Here is a 22100-nt window from a genome sequence, read left to right on the forward strand (position 1 = left end):
GTACTGTGTTTTGAGTGTGTGTGTGTGTGCAATCTAGGTGAGTGTAAGTGTTAGAGGAGTTATACTGTGGTGTGCTGGAGTAAGGAGTCGGACAAAGGGGTAGCATGTTTACAATTTTAATTTAAATAATAACCAAAAAGGCCTATCTTCCCCTATCTCTAAAGGGTTTTCCTTACCTAACTAAAGAAGAACTTGGGTGCTCATCGTCAGGGTGGTTGTCAAACTCGATATGCCCCTCCTTTGTCCAAACTAACCTACTCAAGCACTACCACTAACAAAAGATATTAACATGAACGGCTCAAGAAAAATTACTCCGTTCTAATGTAATGGGATCAGCCACAGGGGCGTATTTCTATTAGGCTCTGATTATAGTTGAAGCTCTGCACTTGTAGAGAATAGCAGGAGAATGGCTCCCTCCTTCTCGGCACACAGTTCAACAACTACTATCTCCTCTTGGTCGATTTGGTCAGCCTCCAAGCTGCTGTTTAGTAATCTTTTGCCTTAGTTTCTGATTCAACAATATAGGTGAAAGAACCAGGAAAATGATTCCCTTCTCCTGGTTCAGTTGGTTAGCTATTGACTAACTTTGGATAGTTTTATGCAACAGTTTTTATCAACCTTTGTACTTCTTTTCAAGCTTCTCTTAGGGCTTGCTTAGTAGTCAAACACTTCTGTTATTCCAACACACAGTTATTTCTATCCTTTCTTTGCCCTCCTCTTATTGGTGAAAACAAGGGGAACTGTTCTCATAGTGTCCTTGATCTCTTCTAACACTCTGGAGACAAGGGAGATTACTCCTGAGACTTTCTTTCCTTTCAGTACTATTGATACAATTACTCAGACGAGGGAGATTACTCCTGATATCTTCTTCCTATTTGGTACTTCTGGCACAAGTACTGAGAGGAGGGAGATTACTCCCGATATCTTCTTTAGCTCAGCACCCTTCCCTAATCCCCTAGCGGGTCTCCCGAGACTCCCAACACCTCTTCTTTGTTGGAGCTACATCGCTGGTTCTTCCTCGAGTGTCGGGTAGATGCGTTCCCAAGGAGCATGCTCTCTGCTCCTCTTTCCACTCTCCGCTGCCGTGTTTTGGCTCTGCGGGGTCCCCGGTCAGAAAGTATTGATGTAGTTAATGGACCCCTTGGTCCACCTCCCCGAGGTCACAACACCGTCGGTTTCCAGCTTCCAGTCAGGTCTGCTCTGGGGTGGCCTGAAAAAGACTTCTGCAATCTGCTGGCTGCGTCCTCCCGACTGTAGGTTCGCTTTCCCGACATAGCTTCTTGATCCGAAGTTTGAACTTTCCGTGTCTGCCAGGCTTCAACTCTCATTGGGTCCTTTCTCTATTTTTATTTCCTTCAGCTGGGTCCTCCACAGCAGAGTGTCGCAGTCCTTTGTGTCCATTGGGTATTCGTCATGCCTCCTTGAGGCCACCTCTTCCCAGTAACATCTGTAAAGTCATGTGTATAACTCCTTCAATCTTCTTCTTCAAAGTTCTCCTGGAAGGTGACTTGAGACCAGACTGTATGTCCACTTTAGTCTTCCTGATCTTGTTCGTATCAATATTTACAGGAAGAAAAGAAGGAGTATATAATAGCACATAGTAGTGCTTTCAGATTGTTTCTCGGCAGACTTTGGGAGTTCCATGGCGGAACGGGAGTCCTTGGCCCCATTAGGGGAGTCTCTCCCTGAAAGGTCCCGCTTTCCCCCACCGCTAGGGGTAATGTTGCGTAACAGGCTGCCTAGCCTCACAGGGAAGGGGGCTCCCCACTGGGGAGAAGTGGCATGATCCCATGAATCGTCACAGAACGGTGTGAAAGAGAAGTGCCTGTGAGAGTGAAAGGAGGGTGAATGAGCAGAAGGTGAGGTGAAGTAGTAGTAGTGTGGAGGAGGAAGCAGTCATATCGAAGTGTGGAGGCAGGTAGTAGCATTGAAAGACACTGCAGGGACAGAGGCGGAAGACAGAGAGAGTGAGTGGAAGTAGGTGCAGTTGGGAGCAGGAGCGAAGTGAGAGGAAAACGTCAGACAGAGGAGGGAGAGGAATAAGTGGACATTATAGGAAGAAGGTCAAGTCAGGCAGTGTGTCTGGAAGGCACATCCAATAATCCCTTTCAGTCAACTAACATTGGTAGTAGGGAGAGATTAGCAGTATATAATAACTTGGGGAGTAGGGATGCCTGGGTTAGAGAGGGTGCTTTTAGACAAGAGAGGGACGGCCCTAGAACCCTGATAAAAAGTCCAACTCCCAGAGACAGTGCAAGGATTTTCCTTGGTGTGTTCTTCTAGCAAGCTGTGACATGTGATACTTAGAAACTAATTAATACGTGGTTTGAGCAGAGCTCACCAGAAATTGAATTGTTTCTTTGTGCAACAACAGGAGTTATTTCCAGATTGCATAGCACTCGTGCCAAATTCAGAGGTTTGAAAGGCTGAGACCTCACACCCTGCATTCAAACCGCTGCTCAACAAGCAGCACACAATTCTGTTAACCGACTAAAATACCTTAGTAGGATTTTGGAAGAAACAAAGACCCTTAAACATCCCCTTGCAAATCACGATTCTTCTTTAATCTCTTTACCTGCTGCAAACTACTGTTAAATTGGGAGAATTGCTGTAAATATGTGGAGATTTAGGAGCAGTTTCAAAAGGTAGCAAACGTCTGGCAAAAATGTTTAAGGGGCCCATGTTTTTGGGAAGGTTCACCATCTCTATGCAGAAAGGTATGAAGCCCAAAACAACCATGAAAAAATACATGTTATTTTTTTTATTATACGACAAATATAGCTCGGGAGCAGAGGAGTGCTTTACAATTAGAGAGCCAGTATTCGGCTTGGCTTTTTATACAGCAGCGCTGTACTGTTAGTGAAAGGAGGGCATGATTTTCATCCGTCCAGCAGTTATTGTTGGAAGAACCACTTTATCAGTGTTTTGTGGAAGTGGAAGATGGTAGGGGCACAAAGGAGATACTTCTAAAAGAAAGCCATTAAGATAATTCATGCATGAAAAATTCTTGTTTATTGGACTCCGTGAAATAGATCTCTAAATGACATATCTCTAATGGAGGAAAGAAATTCAATCATATCTAAAGACAGCATGAAAGGAATGGTGGTGCGATTCAAGGTGGCCATTGCAGCTGTAGCATGAAGATAAAAAAGAAGTCTTGTACGTTTCATGCGGATTTATCCAGCATAAAAATGGTGGCAATTCCTTAGGATGACTACTTTAAATAAAAAAGTCTACGATGGTCTGTTGGCTGCACTACATGGACAATCACTTTCTGTATGAAGCAAGGGCGGTGAGGGGTTAAGGTTAGATGTATTCATATATAGTCAGTCAAATGCTCTAATGAGAGTTTTCCCAGTTCTGTACATTGAAAAGGAGGATGAGAAATGTAAGGGAAGCTGAGAAAGGTTGAAGTAGAAATGCCAGCCACTCTTAAGAAAAGGATAGAGGAAAAATGTACCTCTGCATCAGTAACTAAGGCATCCACAAAGGATACCCAGAGACCAGACTACCTCCCCGTACTGGTGACTCATAGAGTCCGTTTCTCCGGACCCAAGCAAAAGCCAGTGTCAAACAAACACACTTACGACTTAAAGATAGTTCTTCAACGTCGACATCTGAGAAAACTGAAAAGAACTGCACTGGCCAGGAGAACAGAAGACGCATGGTCGATATACTATAAGGAAGTAATGATCTACAAATCCTGGATTAAGCATTATAGATTTATTCTCTATCAGAACGATCCTGAAGTGATGCTAAAAACTCTAGCCACCAAAAAATCAAGAGACTTCTGGAACCTGCTTAAAAGTGTCAATGGCCAGAAAGTGGATACATCCTTCAACTCAGTTTCTGAACCACACTGGGTCAGCTACTTCACAGATTTGTTCCAGTCTCCATCGCCTTTGCAAAATACTTCCACCCAGTCTGCGCAAACAGCTTGGACCTCCTTGACAGACGAAGAAGATATCAAAAGAGTTATAATGAAACTCAAGTCATCGAGAGCCCCAGGCCCGAATAGCCTCACTAACATTGACCTAGCATTGCTTAAAAGTGTCAATGGCCAGGAAGTGGATACATCCTTCAACTCAGTTTCTGAACCACAATGGGTCAGCTACTTCACGGATTTGTTCCAGTCTCCATCGCCTTCGCAAAATACTTCCACTCAGTCCATGTAAACAGCTTGGACCTCCTTGACAGACGAAGAAGATATCAAAAGAGTTATAATGAAACTCAAGTCATCGAGAGCCCCAAGCCTGAATGGCCTCACTAACATTGACGTAAAAAGCCATCCAGAGGAGTGGGCGTCAGTGATAAGTAAAATCTTCGCACAATGTGAAAAAACAAAACAAATTCCCATATCATGGGCAGAGGCCGTAATGGTCCCCATATACAAAAAAGGATGCAGAGAAAACCCAGCTAATTACAGGCCAATAGCGCTCCTAGTCATTATTGGCAACATTTTTGCAACCATCCTGCTTTCGCACTTCCAGAAATGGGCACGAAGATCACCGAGCGCTGATCTTTTCCAGACAGGATTTCTAAAAGAGGCCAGTACTGCGGAAAACCTATTGCTTTTGAATATAATAAAATCTAACGTAAAGTCTGGCGCACCCACGGTATATCTAGCACATTGTGGACCTGTCGCAGGCTTTTGACAAGGTCGACCACAGCAAACTATGGTCCAAACTAAAAGCCTGGGAATGCCCCCCAGCAATACTCGACCCTATCACGGCGCTCCACACAAAAACAACTATGCGGGTCTGACTAAATCAACAGGGACTGCTTTCAGATAAAATCCCCTCAGAGCGCGGGGTAAAACAAGGTTGCCTGCTTGCACCAGCGCTTTTTATTGCCTTCTTGGGAGATTTTCAAGCATCAGAGAACAAAATCAGAGCTTTTCCCCCCAAAGTTGGCAAGGTTAGAGTGCCAACACTGATGTTCGCAGATGATCTGATCTTACTAGATCAGACCCAAATTGGGCTTCAACGACAACTGTCCAACTTGGCAAACTACATGAAAAGTAACAACTTGGAAGTCAACAAGTCAAAGACTAAAATATTGGTGTTCTCAAAGATCCAACAAAACAAGGAAAGAAAAGCCCATCCAGCCTGGTATTTGGATAACACCAAAATTGAAGTGGTCAAGGAATATAAATACCTTGGCATATGGATCGACGCCTCGTTAAGAGAAAATACCATGCAGAAATCTCTCTGGGACAAAATAAGAACCCTCAAGGCCCAAACCAGAGAAGTGGATAAAAAAATTGGCAAATTCTCGTTAATTCCAGCCATTCATTTCTACTAATGCAAAGCCGTACCGACACTGACATATGGAATTAATGAAAGTCTAACCATGCCCACATCGATCTGGCTGCAATTGGAAGGCTTCCTGTGGAAGTCGGTCCTTGGGCTCCCAAAGTCAACGTCAATGGTAGCAATTAGGTGGGAATTGGGCTTGCTGTCTCTAGCGGCAGTGGTAGAAAAAAGAGCTCTATGCAACTCTACAGGAAGATCCTTCAGACTGACACCCTTCCAGTATACCAGGTGGTGGCGGCAGAAATTAAGAGTGGTGACTATAAACCACTTAAAGGCTGGGTAAAAAGCCTCCAAGGGAAACTGCATGATCTAGCCTGTACCAAAGATTTACTCATCAGTAACCCTCAAAGAGTGAAAACTAAAATAGAGCAGCAAGATTGGACTGCCACAAACGACAAAGCTACAGCCATTAAACACTTAAAGCATTGTCCACCCTTGTTCAACAAACTAAAAACCCCTCTGAAATACTGTGAAAAATTCCCAGATAAAACACTGAGGAAACTCTTCTTGAGAGCCCGACTAAATTTACTTCCTACCAGGGAACTCCTGGTGATCAGACTATTGGCAGCCTCAAGTGAGTGTCGATTATGTTGAAATCCCGAACGACCAGAAACCATTAGATGTCTACTCATGACATGCCCTCAAATGACCAAGGAGAGAGAGGTGTACTTAACAGCACTTATAGCAAACCAGTCCACCATAGACGAAGAAAGTTGCTGGAGTCGCTTAATGGCCGTTGAATGTGCCAGATGGACTAGGGCAACTGCAAAACTGTTGGACTTGGCCCTTAAAAAGACTAACCATCAAATACTAGCACCAGATTCTCCATAATTGTAATAATTTCTCCGTTACTGTGTATCCCTCTTTTTGCTTGATCACAGTCACTATGCACTTTTACATCGAGCTCGACTTTCCGAAGAGAATTTTTTTTTCTTTGTTCTTTCGAATAAGTGGTGCTTTAGGTACAAAAAATATGAAAAATATGAATTCTGCTTCTTCAATGTCACTTGTAAAAATCTTAAATGATTGAACACAAGAATAACATTTTGTTTTTAAATGATAGAGTACAAACTTAAAGAAAAAATACCTGAAGATGTAAGGGAGAAGGGAATCTAAGAGCAGGGCCAATATAGAGATGTAATGGCCAAAGTCAACCTTAAATTGCTAATTCCAGTGAAAACCCAAACATCAGATGCCCCCCCCCCACCTTAAAGGAAACCTCATTTTAAATTTTGCTACAAGAGCGAATTTGCCCAAAAGTGATGAGCAAAAATTAACATGTTCTCGGTGATAATAAAATTCAATTCCTGCAAATAGGGTGCTAAATAAAATGTTGGGAAAAAGCTTGAGAAAAAGCCCACACTGCCTCTCCACCTAAACCTAGTAGCACATATTAGATAGTAGCACATATTAGACACAGGCCACACGTTTCCAATTTTGGAATTCCTGCTGTGAACATAATTGTTAATGAGAATCTAGATGAGGAGTGCAAAACATAAATGTCTATTCAGCACATCTCCCTTAACCGTTGAAAAATAAACTTTATTTTACAAAGAAGCACAACTGGTGTCAAAGACCTAAAAACGTTCAAAAAGATACAAGAATATTCTTAACCATCTTACCCATGCTGGCACTTTTGATAGGTATGGTAAACATCTGTTGGGAAAACCAAAGAAAAGTGTCACTTTCTTAGACAAACATGCCAATAATATATCTGTAGTTATGTATGACAAGTTTGTTATGGAATTCATGACATACTAGCAGATATAAGAAATTACTACAGGACCATTTTCAAATAACCTTCTTTCAATGCACATCTTTAATGTGTAGATTCTGTTTTGCATCATACTCCTCTAAATGCAATTTAATAGGAACATTAGGATACAACAATTTTGTTTAGTTAAAATGCTAATTCTTCATACAAGGTAGTGGGGGGGAGTGCTGATTCTGTTTAAAAAACAGATGCTATTGATGACACGAATAATTGGGAGCTCTTGTATTCCTGGAACACAATCGGATACACCCATTTATTCGAAGAGGAAGGACTTACATCCATGCTGGACACCTTTACAATGGTAGCACGCCAAGAAACGTGGTTAACTGCGGAAGTACAATTTGACGACCGCAGTTATGTACATCAAGTGGCATCACAAGGCCTAAACGGGAGACCAAAAGGAGGGCTACTGGTAAAGTCAAACCACCCTGGGGCATAAGCAAATTAAGACAATCAACCTCAAATGTATTTGCAGCCAGATTGACATATAAAAATATCACAATAATCTTGATTAATATAAACAATCCCCCTAAAATGGCAGAGATCAGAGCAAACGTGGAAGTTAGTAGGTGAACTTCTTAGTTCATTTAACGACCTGTACCGCATTTGGCTGATGGGTGATTTTAATGCGAAGATTGGTACCTTTAGACAGAATGATCTTTGTAATGGTAATATCATTCCATCAGCCAATCTAGACGCCGCGACCAACAGATAAGGGGTTATGTGGCATAACTTATTGACCGCACATGAACTTAGCAAACTTAATGGGAGTATGCCAAGTGAAGCAGGCTCAGCTGTCACAAAGATAGATAATCGATCCGCGGCAACACTAGATTATATGTTTGTCAACCTCAATGGGCTAGCATATATAAAAGACATGATTGTTGTTAGCAGAGATGAAAGTGACCATCATCCGCTTTGTGCCCTTTTAGAAATACCCTCAATTAAGTTAGCTCCTGCCATTTACGATGCCAATGGCCAAATCCATGTTAATGTGGGTCGCAATCAGATTCATTGGCATCAGAAAAACCTTGAAATGGCCAATATGGTGGTCAAAGAAGCTCTCCCTTTATTTGTTTTAGAAGGCATTAATAGTTCCAACATGGATGAGAAGACTTTAACTAACTTCTCTGCTATGATGGAAAAGATATGTAATAAGGTGGAAAAGAAAAGATGGTACACATCTTGTGAAGAAAGATCTAATAAATGTTTACCTGTGAGGAAGGGATACGATAAATTGATTAGCCAAGCCAAAAAAACAAATGCGTCAGAATAGAGCAAAAATTATTATTGAAGCCACTGACTTAGACATGATGAATTCCATCCCTCTCAACGTCTAGAGAAAAAAGGTTATAGACAATGGCTAAAGCAACATAAAATTCAGTGTGAGGTAGAACGTTGGAAAAATATAGCAAGCCTTGCACTTGATAATAATACCACTGGGATTTGGCAGATTATAAGGAATGGTAAAAAGTGTGATGTAACCATAAACTGCATACCAGAACAAAAATGGTGCGCTCATATACAAGCGACACCGGGGCATGCGGAAGGAGGTAACATTACCCCTTGCACCGCGACGGAAAGCTGAACTTGTGTAGCATCTGTCTCTGACCTCACACATATTATTGAGCAGCTTAAAAACTCGAGAGCAGCAGGCCCAGACGGGATATGCAATAAGTTGTTAAAAATTGAGCCAGAGCTATGGGCGGCAGCCCTCCGTATATTGTGTACACAAATAGGTCAACTAGGTCGAATTCCCAAGTCATGGAATATCAGCCACATCCTCACAATACATACAAAATGAGCATGGGACAACCCTGCACATTTTCGCATTTTGGCCATGTTAGATGTTTCTTCTAAAATATTTGCACATAAGCTGCTAACTGTGCTGAAAACCTGGATAGCTGCAAACAAAATATTGCCACGGAACCAAATAGGCTTTAGAGCTTTAGAGTACAGCGCATAACCTTCTAATTTTGTCATCTGCGATAGAACATGCCTGGAAGTGCACAGAACTTAATGTCTACTGCGCTTTTATAGACTTTTCTGCCGTCTTTGACACGGTTATGCGCAACCACCTGTGGCACAAATTGAACAGCTGGAATATTCCTCAGGGCCTATTGAGAATGGTAATGTTGCTTTACTCAGAAACACATGTTAGGTTGAGATTGAATGCAACTGGGCGACTATCTGCGATGATACCGACCTTTATGGCAGTCAAGCAGGGTTGTATGGTGGCGGCCACGCTTTTCAATTTGTACTTGGCTGACATACAAGAATCATTTGTAAACATTGGTGCTAACCCAGTCAAAGTTGGATCGGTGGTGCTAGGATGGTTGGCATATGCCGACGATCTGTTATTACTAGACTACACACTGACCGGACTTCAGCAGATGTTAGATGCACTGGTAAATTATTCCACTCTCAATGGTCTATCGATAAACATTGATAAGAGTAAACTGATGTTATTTGCAGCCAAAAATAAAATCCCCCAAAAATATGTGTGGAAGGTGAATAATAAAAGTCTAGAACTAGTACACACATTTAAATATTTGGGAGTACTAATCGTTGACAAACTGCGATGGGATTCTCATTGGAATTCAGTCAAATTTAGCTGCCAAATTGCAACCAATGCACTTAGGGGGTAATTCATAGAATGCAGCGCACAAGTGGCGCACGCGGCTGGCGCACAGTGTGCGCGTGCGAATCCCTGCGCCAGCCGCGTGCGCTAAAATCCATTTCCGCGCACAGCGTATTCATGGATTCCAGCCATCAAAACCAGCCGTGGCGCACAGTGGCGCAGCGACCCTGCAGCAGCGCCAGTTACGCCCCCAAGAACGCCTCTCGCGCAGGGAAAAGCCATCAAAATCCCCAATCCAGCGCAAAGGGCTGCGCTAACCCTGTACCAGCACGGCAAGCGGGCTACGTGTATCACTGGGGTGCGCGGGAAGTACCTCACGCGATTGGCCCCGTGCGAGCAGGGTACGTGTATTTCAGGGGTGCGCGGGAAGTTCCACACGCGATTTCAGCAGGGTACGTGTATTTCAGGGGTGCGCGGGAAGTTCCACACGCGATTGGCCCCGTGCGAGCAGGGTACGCGTATTTCAGGGGTGCGCGGGAAGTTCCGCACGCGATTCCAGCAGGGTACGTGTATTTCAGGGGTGTGCAGGAAGTTCCACACGCGATTTCAGCAGGGTATGTGTATTTCAGGGGTGCGCGGGAAGTTCCACACGCGATTTCAGCAGGGTACGTGTATTTCAGGGGTGCGCGGGAAGTTCCACACGTGATTGGCCCCGTGCGAGCAGGGTACGTGTATTTCAGGGGTGCGCGGGAAGTTCCACACGAGATTTCAGCAGGGTACGTGTATTTCAGGGGTGCGCGGGAAGTTCCACACGCGATTGGCCCCGTGCGAGCAGGGTACGCGTATTTCAGGGGTGCGCGGGAAGTTCCACACGCGATTCCAGCAGGGTACGTGTATTTCAGGGGTGTGCAGGAAGTTCCACACGCGATTTCAGCAGGGTATGTGTATTTCAGGGGTGCGCGGGAAGTTCCACACGCGATTGGCCCCGTGCGAGCAGGGTACGTGTATTTCAGGGGTGCACGGGAAGTTCCACACACGATTTCAGCAGGGTACGTGTATTTCAGGGGTGCGCGGGAAGTTCCACACGCGATTGGCCCCGTGCGAGCAGGGTACGTGTATTTCAGGGGTGCGCGGGAAGTTCCACACGCGATCTCATCAGGGTACGTGTACTTCGGGGTGCGGGGGAAGTATCACACGCGACATCATCAGGGTACGTGTATTGCAGGGGTGCGCGGGAAGTTCCACACGCGATTCCATCAGGGTACGTGTATTACAGGGGTGCGCGGGGAGCACCACACGTGAATTGCACGTGTGGGTCCTCCCAGGTGTTCCCTCTACACCCTCCACGGCCCCTGCAGGTGGCTCACACCACAGGGGCCTACCCTGCACATGTCCTGCAGGCACCCCATCCACCATGGCCATGCTCCCCAGCCAACCCACATGTCAACTTGCACTACTGCCCACCAACGCATGTCCCCCTGCACCCCCAGCCACCAGGGGCACCCTCCACCATGCCCCCACCCATGTCTCCCACCCCCCCCACCCCCCAGCACTGTGGGGCACCTGCCAGCAGGCCTCCACCCATGTCCAACTCATGTTCCCCACCACCCCCACCCCCCAGCACTGTGGGGCACCTGCAAGCAGGCCCCCACCCATGTCCAACTCATGTTCCCCACCACCCCCACCCCCCAGCACTGTGGGGCACCTGCCAGCAGGCCTCCACCCATGTCTCCCACCACCCCCACCCCCCAGCACTGTGGGGCACCTGCCAGCAGGCCCCCACCCATGTCTCCCACCCCCCGCACCCCCCAGCAGTGCAGGGGCACCCTTCACCAGGCCCCCACCCATGTCTCCCACCCCCCCACCCCCCAGCACTGTGGGGCACCTGCCAGCAGGCCCCCACCCATGTCTCCCACCCCCCCCACCCCCCAGCAGTGGAGGGGCACCCTCCACCAGGCCCCTACCCATGTCTCCCACCCCCCCACCCCCCAGCAGTGCAGGGGCACCCACCACCAGGCCCCCACCCATGTCCAACTCATGTTCCCCACCACCCCCACCCCCCAGCACTGTGGGGCACCTGCCAGCAGGCCCCCACCCATGTCCAACTCATGTTCCCCACCAACACCACCCCCAGGCACTGTGGGGCACCTGCCAGCAGGCTCCCACCCATGTCTCCCACCACCCCCACACCCCAGCACTGTGGGGCACCTGCCAGCAGGCCCCCACCCATGTCCAACTCATGTTCCCCACCCCCCCACCCCCCAGCAGTGCAGGGGCACCCTCCACCAGGCCCCCACCCATGTCTCCCCCCCAACCCCCCAGCACTGAGGGGCACCTGCCAGCAGGCCCCCACCCATGTCTCCCACCCCCCAGCACTGTGGGGCACCTGCCAGCAGGCCCCCACCCATGTCTCCCAACCCCCCACCCAGGTGGGGGCCTGGTGGTGGGTGCCCCTGCACTGCTGGGGGGTGGGGGGGTTTGAGACATGGGCGGGAGCCTGCTGGCAGGTGCCCCACCGTGCTGGGGGGTGGGGGGTGGGAGACATGGGTGGGGGCCTGGTGGAGGGTGCCCCTGCACTGCTGGGGGGTGGGGGGGTGGGAGACATGGGTGGGGGCTTGCTGGCAGGTGCCCCACAGTGCTGGGGGGTCGGGGGTGGGAGACATGGGTGGGGGCCTGCTGGCAGGTGCCCCACAGTGCTGGGGGGTGGGGGTGGTGGGGAACATGAGTTGGACATGGGTGGGGACCTGCTGGCAGGTGCCCCACAGTGCTGGGGGGTGGGAGACATGGGTGGGGGCCTGCTGGCAGGTGCCCCACAGTGCTGGGGGTGGGGGTGGTGGGGAACATGAGTTGGACATGGGTGGGGGCCTGGTGGTGGGTGTCCACAAAACAAAATCCAATGGGAAATAAAAAAGAAAGCCATTGCTCCATGGTTAAAATGTGAAAGAAAAATACAATCCAACAGTGAACTATGTACATACAAACAAGCCAGGGTCCATTATCCCAACAAAAGAAAGGAAACCTATCTAACTACACTAACTAATAAAATAAACTATATGCAAAAATGTGGCCAATGTCCGAAAGGTCCAAAATAAATCCAAAAAAAAATGAAGCCTAACACTACCTACATAACTATGTACAAGGGCAGCGGCTAGTTTGACGGCTCACTTTTGGATGTCCCGGGCCAGGGCATCATCGAACTCCTGCTCAATGTCCCGGAGGCGGTCCTCCTCCATGGCCCCGAGGGTCCACAGGGCCGTCGACGTGTCCACCTCCAAACCCCTGCGGATTGCCTCGAGGCACTCGGGCCGCCTCAGGGCCCTCCGCATGGAGTTCTCCGCCCTGACCATTGTGAGCCGTGCCTCTTCCGCCCGCTGCCGCTCCGCATCTATGGCGTGGCCCAACCGCTGCCACACGGAAGACACTCTCTGTCCTGGGTCCTCCTGCCCTCCGGCCGATGCCTGCCCCTCCGATGTTGAAGGCCCCGAGCCTTCATGGCTCCCACCACGTTGCTGCTGCTGCTGTGCCTCTGCCCGTACACTGCCTCCTGCTGCCTGCACATCCTCCGCCGGCTGGGGTGCAGTCGTTGATGTGGCCACCCCTGCTGGACGTCCGACTCCCGACTGTGGCAGGGATGCCTCCTCCACCAGCCTGGCCGCACCGTCAGAGGCAGCTCCACAGGGCACCCAGGTGACTGATGGGTGGGAAGATGGCACGGAGGACGACTGGCGCGTAGGGGGTTCAGTTGAGGAGGGGGTCGTAGCAAGCCCCATCATACGGAGGAATCCGGCCTGGGTGACCTGTCCCAGCAGGCTGATGTGGTCAACGAGCCATTCGAGATAACGTGCAGTCTCCTCATGAAAAGACTGCAGGTCACCTCGCATGGCCCGTTGACGCAACGCCACACCACTCAGAACAGGCTCAACCCGGACCCGGATAGCCACGTCCGCAGGCAGAGGAAGGCCAGTTGACGTGAGCTCATCCCCTGCCTGAAAACGGGTCTGGACGTAGGCATCCCTGCTGGTGCAAGATGATGCAGGGACAGGATCAGGGACAGGATTGCACACAGGCACCTCCGCGGCGGCCTGCGCTGCCTCCTGTCCCTGGTCCTGCACTGCACCACTAGCACCAGTGGGATCCCCACCTCCAGACCCCGTCTCTGTTGCTTGCACGGCCTCCTCCTCCACCAAAACCCCCACCAACCTGGATGACTCCGTGCCATCTTCCCCTGTTGGGCCCTGTGGGGTCCCAGCTGCCCCTTCTGCTGCCGAGGAGTCCAACTCCAACCTCCGCCTCTTGGACCTCCCCCCGGCAGTTGCGGCCTGGGACGCGGCACCGGACTCCTCACTCCCCGACGAGATGACAACATGGGAGGGGAGCCGGGCCTTGCGTCTCCGGCTGGTGGTGGGATCCCCGCCGCTGTGCTCCACAGCACCTTCTCCGCCCTCTTCATCAGTTGACGCTGCAGACAGGGAGAAATAAAACACAGGCATCAGGGCACTGTACAATGGACACATACACACATGACAGTTGTACATGAGTGGCATTGGCAAACCTCAGACATGTCATCACAATCCCCAACACACATGTCATTTCAACTCGCACACATGAGCCATACCACAGCCATATCGCAACTGCCAGCACCATCCATACACATACAACAGCATGAGCAGGCAAAGGTGAGCCAGACATCACATGCAACACAGGAAGTGCACCACACATGTACACACACCACCACACTTGCATGCATGTGTACACCTCTGCCAAGTGTCGCAGTGTTCAGATGGGCATCCATGTCACATCTGCCGATCAGGCTTCCACATACCGCTGTCACATGCATCCATGTTGCATCACTTTTGCACCCTTGTCAAATACACACACATACACATGTACACAGTGCTGATACATGCAGCTGAAAGCAACATACATGCGTGACATCACGGACATGTCCACTTACATACACATTTATCCAAACATGTGTGCCCACACAACTGCATTTGGCATGCAAGCCTACACACACAAGCACCATCCATGTCTCACACATTCCAGCCCTCGCATGTGTTAGCCCCACGGCCCTGTACACCCCCACCCATACTCGACCCCATACAAACAGATGTGCAACCTGCACACTACTGAAAAATCACCACACGCACATCTCACAATCAGGATGCATGTACACTTACCACTCGACTCCAGACGGGTCTGCCTCTCAAGGACCTGGACGTGGAGCGCTGGGGATATGCGTTCCAGGACCCTCATCTGTTCTTCTGACAAGTGGCCCCGGCGCCCCTTGGCATCCGCTGCCTTCAAGAGGCGCCGGGCCTTGTTCAGGGTCCTGGACCTGAAGTCCTCCCAGCTCTTCTTGACATGTTGTAAGTCGCAGACTGCCACCCCCTCCGCGTTGATGGCAGTCACGATGTCAGTCCAGATCCGAGTCCGTCCTTCCTTGTCGGCGCGGGAACTTCCGAAGAGGGCATCATACTGCCCCAGGACTTGCTCCACCAGGACACCAACTTCGGTGGCACTGAAGCTGGTGCCCCTCTGCCTCTCTGGCCGGGGGTTGTCAGTGGTCTCAGATGGTGTTTGCCCCGACATGACAACCCCAGAGGCAGGAGTGGGTGGGCAACTGGGTCCTGGGGCTGGGCTGTGGGGCGATGGAATCCCAGTCGGGAGTCTTCGGTTCCAGCAGGGGTGGTCACAGCAACAGCACCCCTGGCTGATGTGCAGGCAGCAAATGGCAGGGCACGTGGGCAGCAGGCAGCCGGGCAGCAGCAGATGGCAGGTGGGAGCGTGCTCGGGGATCTGGGGGGCAGTAGTTCGGCCTTCTGGGCAGGAGCGTGGTCTTCCGTGTGCTTACGCGTGGCCACCCTTATACAGAGTGAATTGGCACGTGAAAATCCTGCACGTCTGCGTGTAATTCGAGGAAAGGCCCTTAGCGCGTATGCACGTCAGCACGCATATGCGATTTCATTGTACCAAAGGCCCTTAGCTCGTGAGCGTGTCTGTGACGTGACGCGTGGGGGTGTTTCCGTCATTACACATGATGACAGGGCACACGTGGATTTCCACCAATCGCGTGTGAAAGTTCCCGCGCACCCCGAAACACACGTACCCAGGCCAATCGCGTGTACGCTCACTTCCCACCGATTACACGCGATGACACTTGGACGTACAGTTTTACCACATATCCGAATACGGGAAACCCGCGCACGAGAAAAGACGTGCACAGGCGTCAACGCGTCCGCCACACGAAGGCAGGCGGAAGCGTCCCCGCGCACAGCATAAAAGTGCGCGCAAACAACAAACAGGTATATACAGCTACGATGAATGCCCCATTTGTCGCAGCACTGATCGTGGGACACCGCAGGAGGAGGAGAATAGCCAGGGCACGCATTTTCGCACCACGGACAAGCCTTTTTGGGATGCCTGACGACCAGGTCTATGGCAGGTATAGGTTTCCACCCCATATCATCCTAGACCTGGTCAGGGAGTGGGAAGATGACCTTACATCCCCCACCCTTTGCTCCCAAGCATTGAGCCCCTTGGAGAAGCTGCTCAATGTCCTGCATTTTTTGGCCACTGGGTCATTTCAGCGGACCACTGCCATAGTGGGGGGGGGTCTCACAGGCCACGCAGTCACGCTGCCTACACCAGGTACTGGCAATCATGACAGCGCGCCCCTCAGTCCGCAGGCACAGGCCGTTGTCCTGGATTTTTTCAGGGTGGCACACTTCTCCAAAGTGCTTGGTGCCATAGATTGCACCCATGTGGCCCTACGTCCACCGAGGGCCACTGAGCACATCTACCGAAACCGCAAGCACTGGCATTCCATCAATGTACAGGTGGTATGCGATGCAAAGGGAATCATCACCTCGGTCTATGCAAACTACCCTGGCTCCACCCATGACAGTTTCATATACAGAATGTCCGACCTGAGCCGGGCCCTGGAAGCTGGGCAGCATGGAGACACATGGCTCCTAGGTCAGTACAAATGCCCTTGCACATGCATGCAAGTCACACACAGACAAATATCCAAACCCTAATAATCTCAACTATTATCACCTCCCCAGGGGACAGCGCCTACCCTTTGAGCAACCACATGATGACGCCAATCCGGAACCCCACCACACCACCCCAGGTAAGATACAACGCCGCCCATATTGCAACCAGGGGCATAGTGGAGCGCACATTCGGAGTGCTCAAGTCACGTTTCCGCTCCCTTGACCGCTCTGGTGGGCAACTACTCTATGCACCACCAGTAGTGTGCAGGATCATTGTGGCAGCATGTGTCCTGCACAATGTTGCAACAAGGCAGGGCGTCCCGGTGGACATGGTGGTGCCCCCACATCCCCAACCACAGGCACAGGCGCTGCCCATGGGAGGGGACAGGGCACGTGGCGAGGAAGCCCGGACCCAGCTTGTGGCCACATTTTTCACCTAAACTCCCACCCCTGCGGAGTGCACACAGGCTTGGCACATACCAGGTGACAATCGATGATGACAAAGAGACAGTCAACTGTCACAACCCTACCACCCTGAGATAGTTGCCATGGAAGTGCCACATCTTCTGCATCCCTAGCTACTTAAACACAAGCTATCCTGTGTGACCAAAAGGCACACATATGACATATGACATGATATGGCCTATACACAAGTATTTCAAGGTGCGATGAGGCAGGGAGGGGGGAACAAGGGAAGACAGACAACGGTACTACTAGGCCAGGTGTCATTGAGATTGTGCAAGTGCAGGGGTAGGGGGAAGGGAAAAGTGCAAGGGGAAGGGGGGGGGAGTGCAGTACAGGGGAAGTAGCCCAAAAAAAAAATACATAGGTCGGCTGGTGGCAACTACAAAGGTAAGTGCAGACAAGTGCTGGGAAGGGTGGGCTGTAGGGATAGAGAGACAGTACTGCAGTGCAGGGGTTGCCAGGGAGGCAGTGCAAGTGGAGAGTGGCTGGGCAAGGGACCGAGGTCGGTGAGAGTGGCCCAGTTGCAGCTCCAGTGCAGTTCCAGTGAAGAATTCTGCAAGGGAGAGGCAGAGAGAAAGCAGAAGCAAAGAGGAAGGTCTTGAGGTGCTTCCAGAACTGGAGATGGTTCCCCTCAAGTTCAAGTCAGGCAGGAAGGCTGTTCCAGAGGGAGTGCCCTGCCGCTGAGAGAGATCTACCCCCAGCTAGTTGCTCTGAGAAGCGGATGACCCTGACATGCAAGGTGTGCATCACACACACCTGCAAAACAGGCCATGGCCATCACTGTCATGTCACTCAAACCCTCCCAAACCACAACATGACATGGCAAGCAATACCCATACACCAACACAGTAACGATAAGGAACACATTGCCATGTCCTAAATGTACAGTCGCATCAGACAATGATGCCTGACCCGGAATCAGATGAAATTACAGACCAACAAAATCTCCCACCCAAATAAGTCATTTCCAAATGCATTACAAGAGTCATAGACGTAACATAACAATGAATGCCTGTCTACATGCACATTGTGCATTGCAAAATCAACACTGCAGCTCATGTGTGCAGTGTCCTACTCCTGCAACACACTGCTCAGTGCACAGCACAGTGAACAGCCATTGTGTGTGATGCACACCCTGAGCATCACATCTAAGAGACAGACCACATCAAACAGCAAATTAGGCATGTACAGGATCCATAATCAGTCACAGAACATGTGCTGCAGGGACACAGTGGGCACCAGAAGGCAAACAGTGTACACGTGGATATGCAAGGGTGGGAGTACATGTAGTGCATCAGAGTGCAAATGTGTGGTTCTGCAAGGACATGCACTCCACATATGCATGTGCACTCAAGTGACCATTAGTGTTCTCTACACATCACATGTGAACATTCACCATGTGTACACCCCAGCATGTCAAACCACAACTATCCCCTCGCACCTGAAAGGAAAACACAACACATGAACAGGCATTGATCAGCAGAACACAACATGTACATAGGATACCACCATTGCAATGTCAGAGTTCCCATCACACTGCAGGGCAAGGCAACTATCAACAACAACCCCCCCCCCCCTCACAAATGACCATGACCCACTGAACAACTGCACCTGGGTCATGGAGCCTTCAAACCTCAATTCCACCTGGCCACAGGATCACCTTTACCTTTCGTCACCATCTCCCACCTTGTGTGTAAAAAGGTGCCTGCACCCTCATAATCAATGTCCAAAATCACAAAATCCAAGCCAGAAAAATGAACCAGAACACCCTCCAGTAGATGACTTGACATAGCAGTACCTCACAAAGGCCAAGTACTACCACAATGATGCAACAACCAAGGTAGCACAGCAAAACAATATCACGACAGGATGTGAAACATGTGTGGTACATGACATAGGATGATGCACCATGAACGGATGTGTACTGTCACAGGTCCCCTGTACAGGCGCGGGAGTGTCACGAAACAACCACCCCCACCATGTGCCGGGTGACTGCAAGGTCAAACTCACACAGGCCCCTAGGGCCCTGGTGGGGAAGGAGGTTCAGGGATATGCAGTCGGGACAGGTGTTGACACACTGGATGACTGGAATGAGTGGCAGGAGAGGGGAGGAGGAATGACACATGAAACTAGGGAATGCACGAAAATGTACTACCTGCATGAACACATACACAATCCAAACAAACTTGGACATCATTGTCATGGCCTTCTGTAGTCCAGGCTCAGGAGTGGTACGAACCAACCACCCCCTCTAGGGTTTTGGCGCCTGCAAGTTCGGGGCTTACACAGGCATCCGCAACCCCAGCGGGGAAAGAGGGTCAGGGAACGTTGCTTGGATAGGTACGGGAAGCAGGAACACCGGGTAGAGGGTACAGGGTTCAAAATTGCATAGGATCACGGGTGATTAGGGAGAAAAAACATACCAAATTGAACCACACATACATCCATGCATTAGTACACTCCCCAGCAAGCCTATGCAGAGCAGTTCGAAAGAAAAACAACAAGACACTTAGCTCTGGTTTTGAGTGCTGGCCTCCTGCCTGCGCACTCTCAGGTCCGGTTACAGGAGCACTGCAATGCTGCAAAGAGAGCCACAGTCAACAACCTGTACGTGCCAATTACACAAAAACACACCACCAAACATGCCCCATAGCAACAAACTACTCTACAAACAAACAATCTGGTGTCGATGCTTCGTACCCATATATAACATCACCCCTGTGACGGGTCATACACAGTCAATGCAGTAAGTCAGCCGCTGGTGGGTGCATGGCAAATGGAACACCAATGTGTCACAATTCACACAACATGCAATGTTCCCTGGGTAAGCAGACAGACCCATATAGCAAGCCATGACTTCAGAGCAAGTTGCGTACCACCATGACCGAAACAAAGTTGGCAGTGCATTTATCATAAAGTACATGGAAAAGACATGCACTGCACCCGAGTATGTCCCTTGCTGTATGTCCCTGTGAGCTGCCCCTTTCCATGTCTCGGAAGGCTACATGGTTGATACAAGTCCCTCAATGGACCTTGGTGTACCGGAGGGTATGTGCCACTGCCCCTGCATGTGTCCCAGACAACCCTACTATCAACAGCCATCAGTCCACCAACACATCTGAGCTGCATTGTGTGCTTCAACACCAATATTCGTCTAAGCTCACCCTCAGTGCTGTGACTAAGCCTGCATGTGCAACTCGCCTGGTGCAAGCTTTGCTGTGTCGTGGCCCCCCTGTGATGCTTACCTTGCCTGGAGTTCCTTGGAACATGTCAGCAGTTCTAGGATGTGGGTCTGCAATCCCTGTGCCTCTGCTTGTGCACACATGTGCATGTGGGCACCAACAAACGGGTCCAGAATTCCGTCGTCCAATGGGCCATGTCTGCTGGCAAAGGTGCTCTGGAGGCTCATCCCCCTGCAGAAAGGGCATGAAGCACATGATTAATGCTTCAAAGTCATCTGTGTGTGTCTCATCAGGCATCTCATTACTTGACCATGTCAGAGATTCACATCACAAATCACACCATCAGTCCGTCTTTCACATCCAAAGTGTGGAACACTATCTACAGCATGAATTGCAACAAACACGTGTACAGGAAAGATATGAAACATACTACACAATGCATAGCAATCAATGTACACATTAATCATGACACACCCCATCTAGCAAAAGCTGAACAGTGGACAATAACACCAAAATCATCCCCACTAGGGGTGTCAACACAAGTCACACAGCACCAGACATGCCACAGATATGACAGTCCAAAGCCCTTGTGTAATATTCTGTAACACCGAACCATCCTTGCGAGCCCATGGATAAGGGAGGCAGGAGTGGCATATGTGAGTCAAGGACCCCAAGCAGCAAACACATACACAAGACAAGCCTGAAGGGCCCAGCTGGAACAGACAGTGGATGCCTTCAAAAGCCACAAAGCACCGCACCGTCACATGAAAGCACAATAGACTAGCAATTTTAAACTAAATCAACTATTAACTAATTACACTAACAATGGAAAACCTACATTACCTAATTAAACTAACTATCAAACAGAAACTTAACTAACTAAACTAAAAGAAAAATCAAAAATGGCCACATTCGACCCGGGGGGGAGGGGAGGCACCCAGGAGGGGGGAGGTACAGGGTGCTGCTCAACATCCACATGCGATGATGCTGAGCCAAAAAAAAACCCTCCATGGGCTCAACGCCTGCACAGCCCGACCTATGTGGGAGATAGATGGTCGTCCGAGTCTGGCTCATCCTGTAAAGGAGGACGTGGCACAGTAGCCTGGCCACGCCTAGCCGCAGCTTGCCCCTCATCGGCAGCAAGTCTGCCGGACGGGTGAGCCTGGTTCTGTGTGGCGATGTGACATAGGTCTGCATGCAGAACCTCACGTGATACACGTGCTTCCTCTTGCAAGGTAGCACGTGTAACACAGAGTTCCTCCTGCAAGGCCTGGCTGGACAACCGCTGCACCTCCCGGCAAGCCTGTAGCTCAGCCGAGATGGTACGCTCAAGCTGTGCAAACCTCTCCTCTGCCTGCTGCCTCTGGGACATCATAAGGACACCCAGAGTGGATCTGAGGGAAGCATACTCCTCCCTCAGGGCATCCATGTGCGCCTCTGCGTGAGCAGCAATTGCTTGACGCAGAGACAACATTTCAGCCTGGCGTGCCCTGTCTGAGGCCGCCATGCCCAGCCTGAGCGAGCGGGCCGTGGACCGTGCCGCCTGCTACTGGAGAAGCACCTGCCTAGCAGGGGGGAGCACAGATCGGGCCACACGCTCCATGCTCTCAGCGATGTGCTCCATTGCTGCCCCCTGCCGTTCGGAATTGGCAGTCATGTCTTGCTCCCACTCAGTATACAGCGGTTGCGCGCGGCGACCGCGTTGCCGGGCTTGACCCCTGCGGGACCCAAGGACCGGGGGTCCTCGCTGTGTTGGCACCGCCCGCGGCTGCACGACTACATGCC

The 22100-nt window shown here is 50.2% G+C and overlaps 1 protein-coding gene across 1 annotated transcript in view; it reads right to left on the reverse strand.

Annotated features, from left to right (window-relative positions):
• Positions 1 to 22100, reverse strand: part of LOC138504048 (uncharacterized) — a 1098987-nt gene that overhangs the window by 340135 nt on the left and 736752 nt on the right. The window contains exon 3 of the mRNA XM_069624235.1: positions 6938 to 6971. Within this exon, the coding sequence (XP_069480336.1) occupies positions 6938 to 6971 (34 nt within the window). The remainder of the gene's footprint in view (positions 1 to 6937; positions 6972 to 22100) is intronic.

This window comes from Ambystoma mexicanum, chromosome 11 (genome assembly GCF_040938575.1).
Source record: "Ambystoma mexicanum isolate Mex_15411 chromosome 11, UKY_AmexF1_1, whole genome shotgun sequence".
NCBI classification, from domain to species: Eukaryota; Metazoa; Chordata; class Amphibia; order Caudata; family Ambystomatidae; genus Ambystoma; species Ambystoma mexicanum.